Raw genomic sequence first — 20,407 nt, 5'->3', positions numbered from 1 at the left:
AATGGAGGAAAAACTAGGTATGAATCTATTTCCCCACTAGATAATCTACGTTATGTAGGTCAATTGATTATGCTAAATAAGCATATGGGATATATTTCATGTTTTCTTTTCTGATTCTAATTGAGAAAAAAGTTAAGTACTTAAGGTGTTAATAATTTAAGGGTATTAACAGTTGATGAAAACTAGTATGAAAGCAAAGGAGGAGCTCGAATCTTTTGCATTCAAGTATTTTGATGAAAATTGGTAATTTAGCCCCAACACTGTTTCGCATGTCTCAGCCCAAATAAACAAGTATTTTGATGAAAATTGAGAATTTAGCCTCAACAGTTTCCCCCTTTTCCCAACCCAAATAAACACATACATACTACATAGACTCTATATCCCAATAAAACCACTACAGAGGAAAAAAATTAAGTGACCAAATGTATAAACATGGCATTTTTAAACACTAAGGTAGTTTACTGAGTGAATGACATGAAACATTACCATCGACCTAAGGAGATGTTCTATTAAGAGCAATATATGCTTACAAGAGGCAGAAAACAAGACAAAACTTATAAAATAATTACCATTAAAAGACTGGTGCATGCATTTCTAAAAAAAGACCAGCTTGCTGTTATCACAGTAGTAATGGTAACTCATATTCACTGGAAACTTACCTCCAAAAATAGAAAAAGAGCATTCTCCAACACAACAAGAGTATACTGCCACACCTAATTAAAAGATAGCATGCACATGTCTTATGGGGAAGATGTTTAAAAATCAACTAGTTATCAACTAATAAAAAATGAATATAAGAAATGACTTTCATTACTTTTTGGAAAAAAGTACAAAAATATAAATAATAAATTGAAGTATTTTTATCATTCAAAAACAAATAATTTTTAAAGCAAAGCTACTGAAACATATGTGTACACCTAATTCACATCTAAAACTGAGACATGCCCTATTTTTTTCTCTTCAGGCCCTTTGACAAAACTTTAGTGATGACATCACAGGTTTATGTGTTGGCCTACAAAGTTATCTTCCCACCTTTGATTTGCTCCCATACTATATATTATTATATTACCAATTTTTCCCCATAAATAATCCCATTCTTCATTTGTAATAGCCCCTTTAATGTTTATTTTCTCAATATGACTTATTAGCTTTTATATCCATATGAACATTTATGTCTCACTACTTTTTTATTAAAATGCTCTATTTGGATCAGGTCAGTCTCCTCAGCCCCTCATCCAAAAAATTACCCCAAGCACCTAGTATGTGTCAGGTCTTGTGCTAAGTGCCAGGAATGCAGGGATGAATTTTACGTGGTAATAGCAAAATCCCCCAAAGTAGAGTCAAAGAATCCATGAAATATATGTCATCCAGGAAGTATAGAAATATTACCACTTATCTTTAAAAAAGACATTTCATGAAAATAACTGTTTACTAGTATATAATACATGGATTGGCACTGGTTGCTCCCCTTGTCCAAGTATCAGGTGTTTTCCTGCCACACAGAGTACCCACTATATCTATGGGGAGAGTGAAATGGGACAGTTCCGGAAGAAAATTAAGTAGACAGCCTTTCACTTGGTTGTTCCTTCACATCTTGTGGCACGATTTATGAGAGCTCAGCTGAGTGAACTAATAACTTATCTAGATTTAACCAGTAGTCAAAAATGTAAAGGAAGAATTGTATGAGTGTCCCATGTAACAGGTAAATAGCTAAGACACATGGACTCTGTGGAGATATCAGTGCTAATCTACATGTTATATACTAATAAGAGTTTATTCATAGTATCATTCCTGCAAATAATTGGCAAAAAAACCCACATAAGACTAATAATACTGGTACTAATAACTGGCAATACAAATATCTTACTCTTAATACACAAATTTTATCAGTTAGCTACAGTATGAAGTAAAATTTGCATGGCAATCTAACCAGATATAACAAGTCAACCAAAAAAAAAGATCAAATGCATCAGCAGACCAGTTAAAATATATTTACATTTAGTCATTAACAAGAAACCTCACACTATACCTATAATGTGCTGAAACAGTAGCTAATGTGAACGAGAAGTTATTGATTAGCAAGACATTGAACAACCAAATATCTAGAACATAAAGATAAACTCTAAAAATAGTGGTTGGGATGAAAACTGTTAACATCCAAACAATCTACTTCTTCCATTTGAATCTATTTGTTTTTGAGAGGTGGCATTTTAGTTATCACATCTAAAAACCAAGTATCAATATGCACTGACAATGATATCAGACCTTTCAATCACTGAATCAGAAAGTATAAAATCGAAAATAAAAAATGCATGAAGAACATTCAATCATGTAGTTTTACCAAAAATGTTTTAGTAATAAAAAAGTTAACTTTAAAAATGAAATGCAATCATATTGTTTCCCCAAGTCTTAGTTTTAGTGAGAACAAATTAACATGTTAAATATATTATCAGATAGCTAAAATTTCCATTTTTGAATATTTTATAATGCATGTTAGCAAACTGCTGTAGTAGCACATGTATAATAGGAGTACAGACTAATTTTGAACTGGGAGGTACACTTAAAGGAGTTTTCACTGATCTGGAGAAGAGAAATAAAAACCAGAAGAAGATGTGAGGTTATGATAGATAAAGTTGATAGGAAGCAGCATGACAATTATTCAGACATCTAGGTATATGATATGGTAAAAGAACAGGGTTAATAGATCTAGGCATCGAGCACCAAATGGCAGCTAATATCACACACAAAAAAGTAGGCATGTGCTTTCTGATGGAAAGACATAGCACCACTTATGTATGATGTAATCTTGCCCTCAAATTAAACCTCAATCTAACCAAGGCTCTAGATCTCACTATCAATTTACAGAAAATACAGAGGCATGTGTGTGGGATGCAAATGGCAGAATTTAAACTGGAAAAATTTAGAACAAATGAAGCAGTTTCTTTAAGAAATAAATTGCAAGGGAAAATGGGGTGGGGGTAAACAGAGTAAAAGCTATTTCTAGCAATCACATGAATGGATCATATTTGGAAAACCTGATTAAAACTGCAAAATACATATGATTAGAAATTTGAATGCTCACTTGACAGAATGTTAGGGAATTATTATTAATTTTGGTGTAATAATGACACTGTGGTTACTTTCTAAAAAGGTCTTTTATTTTTCAGAGCTATATACTGATTTATTTACAGATGAAATAATATCAAGAGGGATTATGTAGGTAGGGGTCTAAATTGAATAAGACTGACCAGGAACTGATGATAACTGAAGCTAGTACATGGAGGTCCATTTCATTATTCTGTCCTATTTTTGTATAATTTTCCATAATAAGAAGCTTTTTGTTGTTGTTGTTTTTTAAGAAAGGCCAAGTCACCTAGATCCTACCTTTGGCTTTTAGATAGAACTGTCACTTTACAATTAGGTTTTCCCTGGGATATTTCTCATAATTGAGACTGTACAACTTGCATATCATGTCTATGTAGCAATATTATGCACATAAGGAAATGAGGCTCTAAAACTATTAATCATGTTTTGAAGATTACATTTTAAAGTTATTGCTCTAAAGGGTCATTGCTCTAAAAGGTCACTTTCAATCAGCTTCATTAGCAACCAGCCAGAAAAAACAGCAGCTATTAAAAGGCAAATGAAACAAGATATATCCAAAAACTGAATCATGTTTTATCCTTCTAAACTGAAATAAACATAACTGTCACGAAGGTTCAAGAAAATAAATGATACCTAAGGGAATACAAGGCAAAACAATTTTGGTTTCAAGCTCTTGATAAAAACCTAACACTACTCAAGTCAAAGTGTCAAGTCAAAGTATATATGTACTTTACAAAAAAGCAGATGACTGGACTATAACAGAAAAAAAAAACCAGAAATATATAAACAGAAAGCATTTTAAAAAACAGATGAAAGTTGGTTTACTGTGCAAACCCCTCAAAGACTGTTTCATGCATGAATTTTTTTTATTGGGATACCAAGAAGGGAACAAAACAACCCAGTCTTACTGTGTATTATCAAAGAAAAACCCTGGTCAAAAATAGTTTAAAAAATACAATTTAAAAAGCCAGAAATAGGAAACAAAGTGATGCATCACAAGGTGATTATAAACAATTCAAAGCAATGGCATTTCTAATCAAAGTAGCTCACAAAAAGTAGTAAGTAAAAAACACTAAATGTCAACTTAAGAAATACCTTATGAAATGTGTTAATTCCAAATTGAAAGCCAATATATAAAATTTGGCTTATGCCAAAGTAATAGCAAAAACATATAAAATGGGTTTTAACAGCTAGGGCTACAGAGATAAGATAATTTATAACTATGGAGAATGTTAATTCATGATTGGGAATTAAATGGTTAATTAAAAATAAAATATTATAGTTAATGCATGCTGGGCTTAATACCTAGGTGATGGGTTTGTGTAGTAAACCACCATGGCACATTACCTGTGTAACAAACCTGTACATGCACCCCTGAACTTAAAAGTGGAAGAAAAAAACCCAACCACCAAAAAAAAAAAAAAAAAAAAGGAAAAAATTTTACAGTGGCCAACATGCCAACTATCCTCAATCTGATATTACAGTCTTGTTTTAGGAAAACAGGTTTCTGATTCCCACAAATCATTAATTACATTTTGATAATTAAAATAAACTAGGTTACACACGCACATACACACACACTTTAGTAAATATGAGGACAAAGAAGGTAATATAGAGCAATGAACTTATTACAGAAATATGCCTCTAAAAGAACTTTTTTAACTTTTATTTAAAGATTTCACGCATGGCTACTGGGGCTAACACCTAATACACAGGTTGGTTAAAAAAGAAAAAACAAAACAAAACAAAAAACACCAAACACAACAAAACCAAAACTTAGCGCGGGTACAAACTAAAACCCAAACACAAACACAATATATGAAAAATTTGAGAAAGGAGCTGTTTATGAAGGATGCATTTTCTAATTAACAAGTAAACAGGAAAGACAATTCAATCTACAATCTACTCCCCTATTAGAATTAAAAATTCAAAATGGGTACCATTTATTCCTTTCTTATATTTTACATTGATTACTTTCATACATAAACTTCTTACTTGTTCATATACTGTGTTTTAGCAGTATTTATCAAAAACTCAAATCAGATGTTTTCACATATAAAATGACTACATTTCTCTCAATTTCTGTACTTATACACTGTACTCCTACAGCTCCTTAATGCAAAATATTTAGCCGTGGGTTATCTTATAAAACTTTCCTGTATATGGCTATTAGAAGCAACACTTACTACTGAAAACCTTAATAGTTTCCTCAATATTAGAGTTAGCAAATAGAACCCTACTAGGCATGTGGTAAAATATTAAATCTTTCAACTCTAAAGCACTTCTCAAATATCACTTTTAAAGTTAACCCCTAGCCTACTTTAGTTTCAATGTATTTTAATAAAAAATGGCAGAAAAATAAGAGTTGCATTCATCTTCATTATATCATTGAAATATTTTAACCAGTATGAAAGAAAACTCTCAAGTGAATTTACAAAAATGCTAAAACAGTTCAAACCATATGAAAGAAATAAATATAAATATGGCCAAAAATAGTACAAATATTCATTTTTTTTCACAATAGTAGAATTTTCATATATACCTGTCAAGTAGTTATGAATATCACTGGTATTCAAAAACTAATTTAACAATATGTTTATTTAATGACTATTCATGTTTTCAAACGTCTCTATGTACAGTAAATATACATAAAGTTATAATAAACAACAGTGCAACGCTTCCCAAAGTCTTAAGCACTAGTATCAGATTCTTACAACACAGAAACCTTTTAGTTTGCCAAATGATTGGATTAAGGATACAGAATATGTCAAATACTCACTTGTGGCTTTCCAGGTCACCCTCTCCCACCAAACAAACACAAAAGAAACAAACAAAAAAACCTAATCGCACACATAACCACAATGTAAAAGGAAGTTCATAATCAGTATTTATATTTTTGAAATATATTTCTTAAAATACATTGCTAATTTCCTTCAGATTATACTCCAGTTGAGATTTATATAGAATCCTAAATGTGATTATTCTGTTCAGATCCATACAGTATTTCAAACCATTATTTTAAAAGATGAAATTTTGATTTTTAAAAAAGCCATAGTTTTACATCTTTCATGGGGAGAAATTTTAGACCCATCTTTCTTCTGGCCACCTCATCATTTAAATTAAAAATAAAGTCACATCAATCACAGTGTTTTATCAAAAAGTTTTCTTCCAAAAACCTGCACTAAAAAGTTGTAGTATTTGTATATAAGTGATTAACCATATTAAAACTCAGACATTTGTAAGAAGATGTAAGTGAACTTTATTTATCTGTATCCTTAACCTGATACTACAGCCTTATAATAAGTATTACTTTTGGGAAGAGAAATAAAAGAGGTTTCTAATTTCCACAAAATAGTGCTAGTTAAAATGAAGAAAACTAGTTTATAATCCTTCAGAAAAAAGCTTTCACTATTTGCAAGATACCATGAACATGTTAGAATTTTGCCCCCTAAATGTTTTAGATTTGATGAATATTGAGAAAGGGCTGATTGGGAGGGTTTAAAAAGTACCTACTGCTTTGCCTTTTTATTAACAAAATAATATATTTAATTTATGATTCTCCTACTAACTTCCACTTCATTTCACTGGCAAAATGGTCACTTTTTCAAATGACTTAGCAATAGAAAAACTATCCTTTCAGCTTCAAAATAGTTGTCACAATAATTTTGTAAGCCTCCACTGTAGAAGCAATTTAATTACCTCACAAACAAAAAGCACATTTGAAGTTTAGGTAACATTTCTTTCTCAAAAGATAAATGATTCAGAAGGAATATATGTAATTATGTAAAAAAACAAAAACAAAAAACCTCATGTTTCCAGTTTTAATTGTAAAAACAGAAATCTTAAAACACATACATACACTTAGGAGGAAAAAGGAGATGAATGCCAATGTCCATTAGCAAGTGTTACCGACTAATTCTATAATCTAGATTTTTCTAGTTATATCCAATGTTTCCAAGTTTACTCTAAAATTTTCTTTCTGTACATTTACCCGTTTGAACAACATCAACATTAAATAACTAAAACAAGATGGTCCATAAAATTCTTTCTATAGATTGTTGGCTGAAAGTCTCATTTCTAAAACTAGTACTTCAGTATTCTGAAATGCTCTCTCTGCGTCTTTTCATTTCTATTAGTATGTTTAGGACATAAAGCATTAAAATAAGGCTACTGCTAATGTACCAAAATCCATGTTCCAGAAAGGAAAAAAAAAACTAATAATTATCATGTTTGAAAGGTATGTATTTTATTACTCTTGCAGGTATTTTGGACAAAAATATTGACCAGCTAATTATGCTCTTCCACACATCATGTTCACTGAGTTTACTACCACAGTTTTAGTGCAACAAAATATCTTTGAAAAGCCACTCTACAATAATTATGGCAAGGCTCATTAATATGCAGAGGTAAAGATTTCATTTGTATAGAAACTTAGAAAATAATGTTTGAAAAGGAAAGCCATTCCATCAGGCTAAATATTTTTTGTATATTAAAAAATATATATAAATATTTCTTGAATTAGTTTTATAGTCAATTTTGATGCAGTGTCATTGAGTGGTGATAAATTTTGAGAGGTATATGTTAAACAAACATCATACTTGAGATTATAGTCTTAGGTAAACATTTAATACACAATGTCAAGGTAGTTCCCTTTTAAAAAAATTTTTGTACCAAGTAAGTCATACATTTAATGTTGACATTTCTTCTTACCTGCGTGCCTCACACCAATAAAGTACTCTGCATTAAAATTTAAATCTTGAGACAGTAGTACAGCATTGAAAAAAAATTGTAAAGCAGCTTAGATACACTGAACTCAGATTTTACATTTTCATTTGTCAGATTAGAATATAAAAAGTAAGCTTGAAAATCAACTTGAAAAAGCTTATTCTTCCTCAAGAAAAAGTATGAACAATCTGAAAATGATCAACTAGTGTGAATGAACATTGTACATAGTTAAGTCACATTCAGTGGTTGCTAAACATACCACTCCCTCCTGGAAATTACGGAACCATCTACATGTGAAACTAAGTCATCTTCGTTTTCATCATAATGTTCATCACTGACGAACTTCATTCCCATTTTTAGATCTTCATAATAATCCATTGGTCTTTCAAACCTACTGAGATTTTCTACATTGTTCCACTGAGTTTTTTCAGGCTCTTCTAAATAGTCTTTACGTATTAGATTGTTCACTGGATTTTTGTTTTCTTTTTTTACACTGTCTGGGTAAGAATCAAGCTCATCTTGTTGAAGAACATCTATTTGTGATTCTTTTTGCATATCTGATGGTGGAATGTAGTTCTTGGCAAAGTAGTCTCCACGAAACGTCCGTCTTCTCCTATAGCAGAATATTCCAGCCAAAACACTTACAAGTACTATGAAGAGAGCCCCACCCACTACACTAGCAATGATCGTGGCAATTGTGTCATCCTTAATTGTTGCCAAAGTTGACAATGGGAAGGGCAATTTTTTAGGTTCTGTTGCTAGATCCTCGATGTCAGCAGTTGAGGGATGCCACTGAATTGTAGGCTGAAGGGTGGTAGTAGTAGGAGGATCTAATGGAAACAGTAAAGATAGAGAAGACACAGAAAGGCAAAGAATGTCAATGCAGGCTGATTCAGCAGCAAGTTGACAAGACAGCACAGTTAATGAATATATATTCATAGTAACAATAGTTTTTCATTCTTAATTTGATTAAGATTAGAATGTAGTGGTACTCATCTATTTAAAAAGAAAACAACACTGACATTTAGTCAGTCACCAATAAAGAGAAAGGAATAAAACCTACGGTGTAAACCTATGTTGTAATTCTTCCATTCCAAGTTTATGAGTGATATTGTGCTCCAGAAAAGAGGTCCTTATTTTTTTAATGAAGAATATTACTTAAGTGTCCTATTACATAGCAAGCTTAATAATTACTATAACAAAAAAGTAAATCAAGTAATTCAAATGTACATTTTCTTAGCCAGTAGCTCAAGAAAATAAAAAGAATAAAAAAATTAAAGTTTTTCTTAATATCCATTTTAACTATTAATAATATGGTTTATTTTTATAAGAGCTGAGCGTATCTTTAAAAGAATGAAAAACTATAGACTCTTGTTAAGTGGGCATAGTATAAGCTGTTGGTTTAATAATTCTCTCAAAAATATTTTCTTTAAATAAAAAAGTTCAAAATTTTTGGAAGGAGATATATAGTAAACACTATTATTTAGTAATTTAAAAAAATTAAAAAGCATATGTTTAAACTTACGTTAGCCTGATAGGCTATTACCAAAGGAAACTAATAGACAAAGTAAAAATATGTTATAAAGTAATAAAAATGTCGTCACCATGTCTAACACCCTATGGGCAAGTTATCTAAACATTCAGAAATTTAAAAACTTCAACTATATCTGCAAAATTTAATGTCACTACTTTAGGATGGAGTCTCAAAAAGAACAGCTAATATTTTAGAGAGAACATTCTAATAATACTTAAATATTAGATGCAAATGAACCTGTGTATTGACATTAGATAACAGAGTAAATAGCCAGTAATATTAAAAAGCAACTAAACATAAATAGCAAAAATTAAAAACTGGTTAATTATCAATTAAGTAGTATTTATAGGTCATGTAACACAAAACTGTAGAGTTTGAAGAAAGGATAAGTTTAAAAATATTGTTTCCTTCACAGTGAAAGAAATAAATGACCCAAATGGTAATCTCCTATAATTAATTTTTAAATGAGTGGTACTGATAGAGCTTTAAAAAATGATTGTTAGAAAAATACTAAATCTACATGGGTAAGTTATTCTAATATTACAAGCTAAAGAAAAATACTTACTGAACAGGTTTCATCACGGAATGCCATATGTATAGAATGTGGTAAAAATTTAGCAAGTACAGTATAAAATTTAATAAGTACAATATAACTAATTTTGAGTTTAAATTTATAACAGGTAACCCTGTCAAGTACTTTGAGATGAATATTAGTTATCAGAGTATATTTAAGTGAATCAAAGAAGTTTTAATTTATGAAAACATTCACTAATGGAACTAATTCAACCCCAAGAAAACAAGTGTAGAATTGAAGGATCATGTCTAATATAGAAGTAGTAAAGTCTCACATAATGCAACTTCACAGCATTAGAACATTAAAAATATAGACTAAAAATTAAATAAGACGATTCATGTATTTTCTGAGGAAGCAGAAGTACCAGGAAAGTCAACTTTAATGTATTGAATGTCATCCTTATAATGATTTGCAAAGAAAAAAATATAATAAACTGGCATCAGCATATTTAAATTAAAGTAAAAATCATCTAATTATTTATAATTTAAATACTTTTCTGCCAGTAGAGTTTTAAAGTTTTTCGTGGTTCCTTATATGCTAGTTTTTTTCAGAACAGTGACTATATTTGAGCTCTCACCAAATAAGACACATTTTTACCAAGTATCCTAAATAATGAAACCCTGACATTTATTTATTCTATTTGCAAATTTCTTTATATGAACACAAATGGTCATCTATTGTCCATTTCAATCAGATTTGACAAAATATGGCTTTGAGAAAAATCTAACCAAAAGGGTTACTTTAAAATCTTATTTTTGTTGATGGTTCTAGAAATGTTTCAACCTACCATCCCATTCCTTAATCAGTGTTAAAAATAACTGAGCCTCACTAGTAATATCATTCCATGAAAGAGAGGCCATTTAATACTTCATTATTTTGCATTTTAAGCAATGGAAATATGACAATGCGTGCAAAATATTTTTTCTGTTTTCTAATTTACAATGACAGTCACAATTATTATAAGGTAGGACTATTTTTCATCACCATATCATGATTTTAAATCCTTCCCAAAAGTATTCCTCATTTTTCAGTTAGATATTATTTTTCATACTCTTTGCTGACTGTGTGATAAATGAGTATATAATGGATATAATGACTTTTATAGTTCTTCTCACCCAAATGAAGAACTTTAAGTTTCCTTTTCTAATGAGTTCTGCCAAACCATAAAATAGTCATGTAATGCCCCGTAAAAGGCATATTTTAGTCTTCTAAGGTATATTTTCAGTGTCATAAAAATTAATTGGCTTATTTTTCTTTTAGACTTCATATAGGTTGTTTAAATATATGAAATAATGCATTTTAATGTTTAAGGATTGCTAAGTAAGCAAATTCTTAAGTTTGATACTACACTTGGATCCTAAAATCAATATGACCTGAAATTCAAGTTGTGCATAGGAATAAGAGTTTTAGACATAGGGGCACTTATTTGACATATCAAAATTTGCTTTTCTAAATTTAAAGACAAGAAACAGGTATTAGTTAAGGGAAAAATATACATCAAAAGCAAACCAGAAAAACACAAATTCCAGTAGTCAGTAAGTACTAGTCAAAGAGCTACTATACCTCGAGAGTATTACTATTATATAATAGAGTACAATTTAATAACTGAGGTTGAATATTGCAATCCTAAATCAAAAACCTGTTATCCAAAATCTTACATTTATCAATGTGGGAAAATGTGTAACAAAATTAAGAACAATTTCCCTCAGAGTTGCTTATTCTGTTCTGAGCAGAACTTTTCATCTCTAGTCCTAAGATGCATTTATTTTACATATATTAAAAATAATTTCTCAAATTTTTAAATATCTATTTTAATACTGAGGTAACATTTTTTTCCTAGAGGAAAATGAGTACATGTAACAATGAAAAAGATTAACTGGTCATTTATTTTGTGAATTATGGCTTCTCACTCTTGTAAAAGCCTACTAGGTTTTACTAAATAGTCATTCTGGAAAGGCAGCATTACACCTAGGATACCTGACATACTCCAAGCAGTTGTTAGATGAGTTAACTAATCTCAGGATAGTATGCTGTGTTACAGACTCTGGATAGAAAAGTAAAGTCTAACTACTGATTACCAAAAAAAACAAAACAAAACATTCTCGGCTGGGTGCGGTGGCTCATGCCTGTAATCCCAGCACTCCGGAAGGCCGAGGCGGGTGGATCATGAGGTCAGGAGATCGAGACCATCCTGGCTAATATGGTGAAACCACATCTCTACTAAAAATACAAAAAATTAGCTGGGCGTGGTGGCGGCCACCTGTAGTCCCAGCTGCTTGGGAGGCTGAGGCAGGAGAGTGGCCGTGAAGCCGGGAGGCGGAGCCTGCAGTGAGCCAAGATCGCTCCACTGCACTCAAGCCTGGGCGACAGAGCAAGACTCTGTCTCAAAAAAAAAAAAAAATTATCTGCTGGGCGCAGTGGCTCACACCTGTAATCCTAGCACACTAGGAGCCTGAGGTGGGTGGACTGCCTGAGCTCAGGAGTTCAAGACCAGCCTGGGCAACACGGTGAAACCATGTCTCTTCTAAAATACAAAAAATTAGCTGAGCATGGCAGCGTGTGCCTGTAGTCTCAGCTACTTAGGAGGCTGAGGCAGGAGAACTGCCTGAATCCGGGAGGCAGAGGTTGCAGTGAGCCAAGATAGTGCCACTGTACTCCAGCCTGGGCGACAGAGCGAGACTGTCTCCAAAAAAAAAAAAATTATCTCATATAACGCCACTTCTTCGAAAGTGCTGAAACTGTGATTTTGTTCATATTTACTCAAAATTTGATTTCCCTTTTTAAAGAGTTAAGTTACATAAAAGCAGATTCTGGATTTGTAAATTGATTCCTGATTGTTTTATTCTCAAATTTATTCATTCATGCAACAAAATTGTATTGAACGCCTATCATATGCTAAACATCATTGTAGATAATGGAAATATAGCAGTAATTAGAGCAGGCTTTATGTTTAGACTTATGTTCTGAGGGTAAAAACAGACAAGCATATAAAAACAATAAAATATGTAAATATTTTACATATCTACATGGCAATACATGGGGTTACATGGCAATACGTGCTAAAGAGAAAAAGAAGGGGACCAATAGTAGCAAAGGGGTGAGAAGGGAGGGTATTTTATTTCAAATATAATCATGAAGGAAGACCTCACTGAAAAAGGTGAAGGTGAAGGCCTTAAGAAGTGAGGTAAAGAACTCTGATGATACCTGGTAAAAGCATTCCAGGCAGTGAAAACAGCAAATGCAAAAGACTCTGAGGTAGGAATGTGCCTGCTATGTTTGAAGAACAGCAAGGAGTCCAGTAGTGACTCAGCCAATGAGCAAAACATATAAGAAATCAAATTAGAGAGATCATCTGGAAGGAGGGCATGTACAGAGCCTTGCAAGTCATTGTAAGGATTTGGTTTTCATTGTGGGTAAAATGGGAAGCCCATGGAAGGTTTTGAGGAGAGGAGTGACATGAGCTGACATGTCCTTTAAAAGAACTACTCTAGCTGCTCATTTGCTGACAAACTGAAGGGGGACAGAGGCAAAGTAGGGAGATTAAATGGTTATTGTAATAGTGAAATAAGAGTGGCTTATGGCTTAGACTAGTGTAGTAGTAGTAGAAAAGTTGAAGAACTGTTAAGATTCTATATTTAACATAATGGAAGAGCTGGTATTGATTTGTTAATGAATTAACTAGGGTGTGAGAGAAAAAGCAAAATCAAGAATAACTATCAAGGGTTGTATCCTGAACAAATGTAAGGAAAGAGGTACCAGTAACTGAAAGAAGGAAGATGAGTACAGAAATATGTTTGGTATCAAGGAGCAATAGAAAGATCAGGACCTTGGTTTTGAATATGTTAAGTTGTAAATACCTATTAGACTACTACATAGAGTTAATGATCATTAATACGCAATTGGACACACAAGTCAAGAGTACTGAACACTGGACTCAGAATGATAAAAGAGTATAAATTTAGGATATTATCAATTAAATCAGTACATACAAGAGTGTCCAAAATGAGCCTTGATATTTATTTATTTTTAATTTTTTTTTTTTTTTTTTTTTTTGAGACAGAGTTTCGCTCTGTCATCCATGGCACGATCTGGGCTCACTGCAATCTCTGCCTCCCGGATTCAAGCGATTCTCCTGCCTTGGACTCCTGAGCAGCTGGGATCACAGGCGCATACCACCATGCCGGCTAATTTTTGTATTTTTAGTAGAGACAGGTTTTCACCATAGTGGCCAGGCTGATCTCAAGCTCCTGACCTCAGGTGATCCACCTACCTCGGCCTCCCAAAGTGCTGGGATTACAGGTGTGAGCCACCATGCCCAGCCAAGCCTTGATATTTAAATGATTACATAGACATATTGAGCCTAAGGTTTACAAGTAATATCCCACACCAAATTGTACAACAGAAACAAAATAAACAGTCCTTAAGTATATTTTAACTATGCATTTCCCTGGCTTATTCTCTAACTAAAGAGAGAGTAATATACTAATATGTAACTTCATTCAGATTTCCAGCCAGGCACAGTAGCTCACGCTTGTAATCCCAGCACTTTAGGAGGTTGAGGTGGGCAGATCACTTGAGCTCAGAAGTTCACGACCAGCCTGGACAACATAGAGAGACCACCCCTGTCTCTACAAAAAATACAAAAATTAGCTGGGCATGGTGGTGCATACCTGTAGTCTCAGCTACTGAAGGCTGAGGTGGGAGGATTGCTTGAGCCTGGGAGGCAGAGGTTGCAGTGAGCTGAAATCACACCACTGCACTCACTCCAGCCTGGGTGACACAGCGAGACCATGTCTCAAAAGAAAAAAAAAATACAGATTTCCACCAAAGTACTGATACTGGCAGAAAGGGCTAGGGATGTATACAGCTCTAAGCTTCTTTCTAGAGTCATGCAAAAAAAAAAAAAAAAGAAAGTTTGCACCTCTATCATGTGCCAGGCACAATGCTCACTGCTGAGTATACAGTCGTGAATAAAGCAAGCACAAATTGCTGAATTGTGAAGATAAATAATAAGCAAAGAAATGAGCATACAATTAAAAACTGTGGTGAGTGCCCTAAGACAATACGTGGTACTTTTCTTAGACTGATCACACAAGTACTGAGAATATGACACTTAAGCAAGCACAAAATTTCACCAAAACCTCTAATTTATCTAGTTTTAGATCTGAACAAAGATAAAACCCTTAACTATTTATTCCATAATTACCATACAAACCTGGGTTTCTTAGGTTCTTTTCCTTTTACCTCTTAATTTTCCATTTGTTAGACAGGAAGATTGCTACATTCTTGTAATCAGTAAGGAGATGCTCAAAATATTTTATTGAATTTTTATAAATAAGCATTCTATTGATAATTTATTACTTGCAGCCACAACCAGGAAAAGATGTATTTTTAGCTCTCTATTTTATGAATGCCAAAATTTATACTCAGCCAAATTAACAAAAACATTCAAAGTGAAACAAACAGAATGTGAAAAATCTAAGCTATTAGTAGTTTAAGGACAATAAAAAACATCACAAATTTTATTTCGTTAACACATTTTCAGTAGCATTCCTATTTCACCTCTCAGTGACACATTATGGTATAGTCCCATATTAAGTGGGAAACAACGCTATTTAACAAGCCATCAAATTTAATATTCCATTTTATTTACCAGACAACTGTGTACAAAGTGGCCATCAAAGCAAAAGAAAAAAATCACTATTTGTTCTTAGTGTAAAGATAAAAGAATCTAGAAAGTCATACTATGTATTAAAGAAATAGTACTGTTGAACTGAAAAATTAACTATATGTACAGGCATCAAAACGTAAATAAACTTGTTGCACAGACACTTTGACATTTCAATAAAGGATGCCACATTACATACCTATCTCAGGATAGGATTATTTTATCATATTCCTTTTAGATTATTTGGAAAAACTTCACACTGAGGAATCTGTATCTTTACAAGTACAAATTATTGCTTAGGATCATATTGTTACTATGATTATTCAGAAATATTTTAAATAACTCATTTTGCAAGCAGATAGTAACTTACCTGAAATGTAGATGACTTTTTGGTCACTTCTTTGACCAAGGGAATTGGTCACTTTACAGATATAAACACCAGAATAATTGAAAGTCAATGGATGGACAAAATGAAGAGTATTGTCTGAAGCCAATAAACCATCAGGCCATTGTCCATCCAACCTAGATTTTAAAATGCATAAAATTATTTTAAATATCTTCAGACTATATTTATTGACAGCTAGTTAAAATGAGGCATTATATGTTTGAGATGTTAGTCAAAATAAAAAAGCATCTCAGACAAAATTCACTATGAAAGTATAAAAAAGTAACAAATTTTCATTTTAATAAAGATGAATGAATAAAGGCCATTAAGAACACCCATTCTTCCAAAATAGCAGTCCATGTAAGAGTGGCTCTGCCAACATAATGAAACAGGAGAAAAGCAGAGAAAAAATATAATTAAAAAATTTTTATTCAGAAAACTGGAAGTTAGAAAAATATATTATTTGAAGACATATACAGTATCAAATAAATTAAAATTCTCATTCAATCAGAGATCCATTCATGACATATCTACAATTTTCTTCATGCAAAGTCATCTCACTTAAATATGTAATGTTTTAGCACCCTCTATAACATATTTATAGAGCATCATTTAATGCTAATGCAAATAGACACTGTGCTCTATCCAAAGATAGTTTCTAAAACAGCAAAATGGGTCTTCCTATAAAATAATTTCACTTGTAAGGTGGGCATCTGTGACAATAAAAACCAAGACACCACTTGGTATCAATAATAACTCTTTAAAACAGTATTTACACTAATTTGGCTAAGAGGTCCTATACCTAGTATACATATTACTCTAAACCATGTAGAGTCCCACTATGAGAACTCTAAAGCCATTCACTGTAATGGAACTAGGCATACTGCTAAAAATCACTTTTCTAACCTGAGGGTAACAAAAAAAACAACAAATAAGTGTTTTTAAAGCTTAAAGGTTTTTGTTTGTTTGGTTTTGGTTTTTTTAAAGAGGATAAGGCCGGGCACAGTGGCTCACACCTGTAATCCCAGCACTTTGGGAGGCCGAGGCGGGCACATCACTTGAGGTCAGGAGTTAGAGACCAGCCTGGCCACCATGGAGAAACCCTGTCTCTACTAAAAATACAAAAATTAGTTGGGCATGGTGGCGGGTGCCTGTAATCCCAGCTACTTGGGATGCTGAGGCAGGAGAATCACTTGAACCCAGGAAGGGGAGGTTGCAGTGAGACGAGATGGCACCACTGCACTCTAGCCTGGGTGACAGGGTGAGACTCTGTCTCAAAAAAAAAAAAGAAAGAAAGAAAGAAAGAAAAGAAGATTAAAAAGTCAAGTAAACCTAGGTGCTCAACTACTACAGTTTAGGCTAAGTAGATTTTCAAAAAGTTTATTCACGTATTCCTTCATTCAATTACTAGGAGCCCACTATTTGCCATACTCTGCTTTGCTGGTGGTGCTGAGATACAGAAGTAAATAAAATGTAGTCTCTATTTTCAATTATGTAAGTACATAGAAGATTGACAAATGATTACACAGGGAATAAGAACAAACAATAACAAAAAGGTGGAAAGAAGCAAATCAACACTGAAGAACAGATAGAATAATTTTGTTTTGCGATCTCAAGTGTAGTGAGTGGTAAAATAATCTGTAAAATCTTTTGGAGTTGGTAGTACTTCAATTCAGCACTGAAGGATAAAGATAATATGCTTACATGGTTTAAAAAACAAAAACAAAAGCACCTAACCTTTTTCTTTAGAAGGCTTTGGAAAGAAAATTTTTGCAAGTATCGGCTTTCAAAAGATAAACTTTCTACAAGGATAACAATGAAAATAAACTATATATGTCTTAACAATTACCTTTGTACTTTGGGCTCAAAGTTTTAATCCCTTTAATTCTCTGAGAAATTGTAAAATGACCTAGAAATATCTAAATATCACATTAAACCTACAACAAAAGCATCTTCTATGCCCTTGTGTCTATGTTACATGACTTATATTCATTGTCTGTACCTCACAAAAACTCTATGAAGTACTGTTACTGGCAAGGAAATTTAGGATTAGAGGGGTTAAATGATTTACTCAAAAAAGACATATAGAAGTTTAGACACTGGGATGAGAATCCAGAGTTGTATGGCTTTTAGAAACACTCTATCAAATAAAAATCTTAACTAATGACTGCTTCCCATTAAAAAAAAAATGTAAATGAAAAAGGTTTTCTCTACCTTTAAAATAGTATCCAGGCTTAAAGACAACTGATTGACCAGATATAGTGCTTCCTAACTCCCATAAAATCCCACCAGAAAAAGTACAGAAATTAAAAAGTTATTAAAAACCCTAGAGGAGAAAACAGGAGGCAGAATTCAACAGACAAGATGTTTCAACACACTTTTAGAAGACAGAAAATAGATTTAAAAAACAATATATGCCTTAGATCAGTGTTTCTCAACCCAGGGATGCTTCAAAACATCTTACAATTCACAGGACTGTACACTACAAAAACTAATTATCGGCCTAAAATATCAATAGTGTCAAAGTTGAAAAGTTGTACTTCAGGGTGAAGGGATGCTTATGAAAAACACATGGATGAGAAAGCAGCCAATTTGGTCCAAAGAATCCAAAAAAAAATTTGGAGTTCAACTCACTGTACCTCAGAAAACTAGAAGGAGGCCAAGAGCAAGTTAAAAGATACACAACAGAACAACAGATTCCTCCCGACTCTGTACAAATACCAGACATTTATCTCTGGGGCAAAAAAATGCAGGTTCATTCTAGAAATAAACTGGCCACGAAATAAAGACTTCCACTCTTCTATTAGTGATATCTGGAGCCTCCCCAGGAAAATAATCACATCTCTACCTGATTACTCTAAGTGGAATCTAATGAGCAATCCCCACTGCAGAGAGAGCATCCACTAAGCATTTTATTTTAATGCTTCACTGTGAAAGACTAAACAACCAACAAGATTAAGAAATATCTACATAATGAAAGACCAAACCAAAAAATAAAAGAACTTGGAGGGAAAAGAGACAGTATGTAGAAAGCAGAAAAAAACTATCTGGGGAAGAAATAATTCTAGTATCCCTGGGAAGAAACAAGAAAGATACTACACTCATAAAATAAGAAAAGGGTGCTATGAAAATAACATATTTTTATTGTTGGCCTATTTTCAGTTTATAAGAGCATCTTCTCATTCTCTAACGAATATTCAATGAGAAGATGCTCCGTCTCATGAGAAGACGCTCTTAAAAACTGAAAACAGGCCAAAAAAAATTTATATCATTAAGTCAATGGAAAATTTAAAAAAAAAATTAAGAAAATCTTCTAGGAAGAATAAGACCATCTGAAAATATAAAAGAAAGGATATTTATTATACAATAAACAGGAGTTCCAAAAAGAGTGAACAGGAATAAAAAAGAGGGAAATGACCAAAAAATAAGAAAATTATTCAAGTTGATAGATACATCTGGAGATCAAAACAGGCCCTAAATACTGACAAAATATGAATAAAAACCTTGGTATAACAGTTTGAAATTTCAGAGAAAGAAAATTATGCACATAGTAACTACACAAGTAAAAAGAGGCAAATATTAGCCATTAGGAAAACAAATGGCTATAGACAAGAGAAAACAGAAGTCTGGTATACTACTACTTAGCTCTCAGTAACATTTACCTGTCCTAGAGAAGCAAACAGTGATTACTGAGTTTAATTAAAAATAGCTAAAATTTCGTTTGGACTATGAAAGGTAGGAATGTGTGTATATGGGTGTGTTTGTAAATGAAGGAGTAGACATAAAATTATAATTATTTATCTAAGAAGTCAATTGACAATGTTAAAAACTATTAAGTAGTAGCAGCTTAAGACCTCTGACTGTAACTAACCGTAAGAAACTGCTAAAATTGCTAAAGTAGCCTCTAAAGATCAGAACTGAGGGGGTAGGAAGGTGGGGACAGGTGGGGCAAGATAAGACAGAAAATTTAATTAAAATTTTCTGCTATTACTATAATCATGTATTATATAGATAAAAACAATTTAGAATGGGGATTTAAGAAGGTTTCACTTTTAGATAATTTCTCTTTTGAAGTATATAACATTACCTGCTCCACACAGATTTGAAGGGTGGTGGATTTGCATCAGCATTACATTTGAGATTAACACCTTTTCTTCCTACAAACCAATTTCCATCATATCCTGTTACCGAAACTTCAGGAGCATCTATAAAATAAATGCATGACAGGACAGATTACCTTTTGTTAATGATAAATGCAATATACATGATAAAATATTAAGATAATAGACAAAGCCTTAGAAGAACAGGAATCATTTTTCCTTAGTCTCAACATGTATAATCAATATGGAAGACACTACTCCATAAGTATTGGCTGACTGAAAGAATAAAATGGAGAATGAGTACCCCCCAAACAGG

General features: G+C 32.6%; 1 protein-coding gene across 4 annotated transcripts in view; it reads right to left on the bottom strand.

Moving 5' to 3' along the window:
• NECTIN3 (nectin cell adhesion molecule 3) overlaps positions 1-20,407 on the bottom strand; it is a 130,792-nt gene that overhangs the window by 60,423 nt on the left and 49,962 nt on the right. For 2 of the 4 annotated variants that reach the window (XM_024928162.4, XM_034957067.2), the window contains exons 4-5: positions 20,079-20,196; positions 15,977-16,128 (exon numbers count right to left, since the gene is read on the bottom strand). In XM_024928162.4, the coding sequence (XP_024783930.2) occupies positions 15,977-16,128; positions 20,079-20,196 (270 nt within the window). Of the gene's footprint in view, positions 1-4,744; positions 8,661-15,976; positions 16,129-20,078; positions 20,197-20,407 lie in introns of those variants that run through there. The other 2 variants (XM_034957065.3, XM_057301855.2) reach the window with 2 other exon arrangements.

The sequence above is a fragment of the Pan paniscus genome, chromosome 2 (assembly GCF_029289425.2).
Source record: "Pan paniscus chromosome 2, NHGRI_mPanPan1-v2.0_pri, whole genome shotgun sequence".
Taxonomy (NCBI): Eukaryota; Metazoa; Chordata; class Mammalia; order Primates; family Hominidae; genus Pan; species Pan paniscus.
The sequence above is the reverse complement of the archived record's forward strand: the minus strand, read 5'-3'. Positions and strand labels throughout refer to the sequence as shown.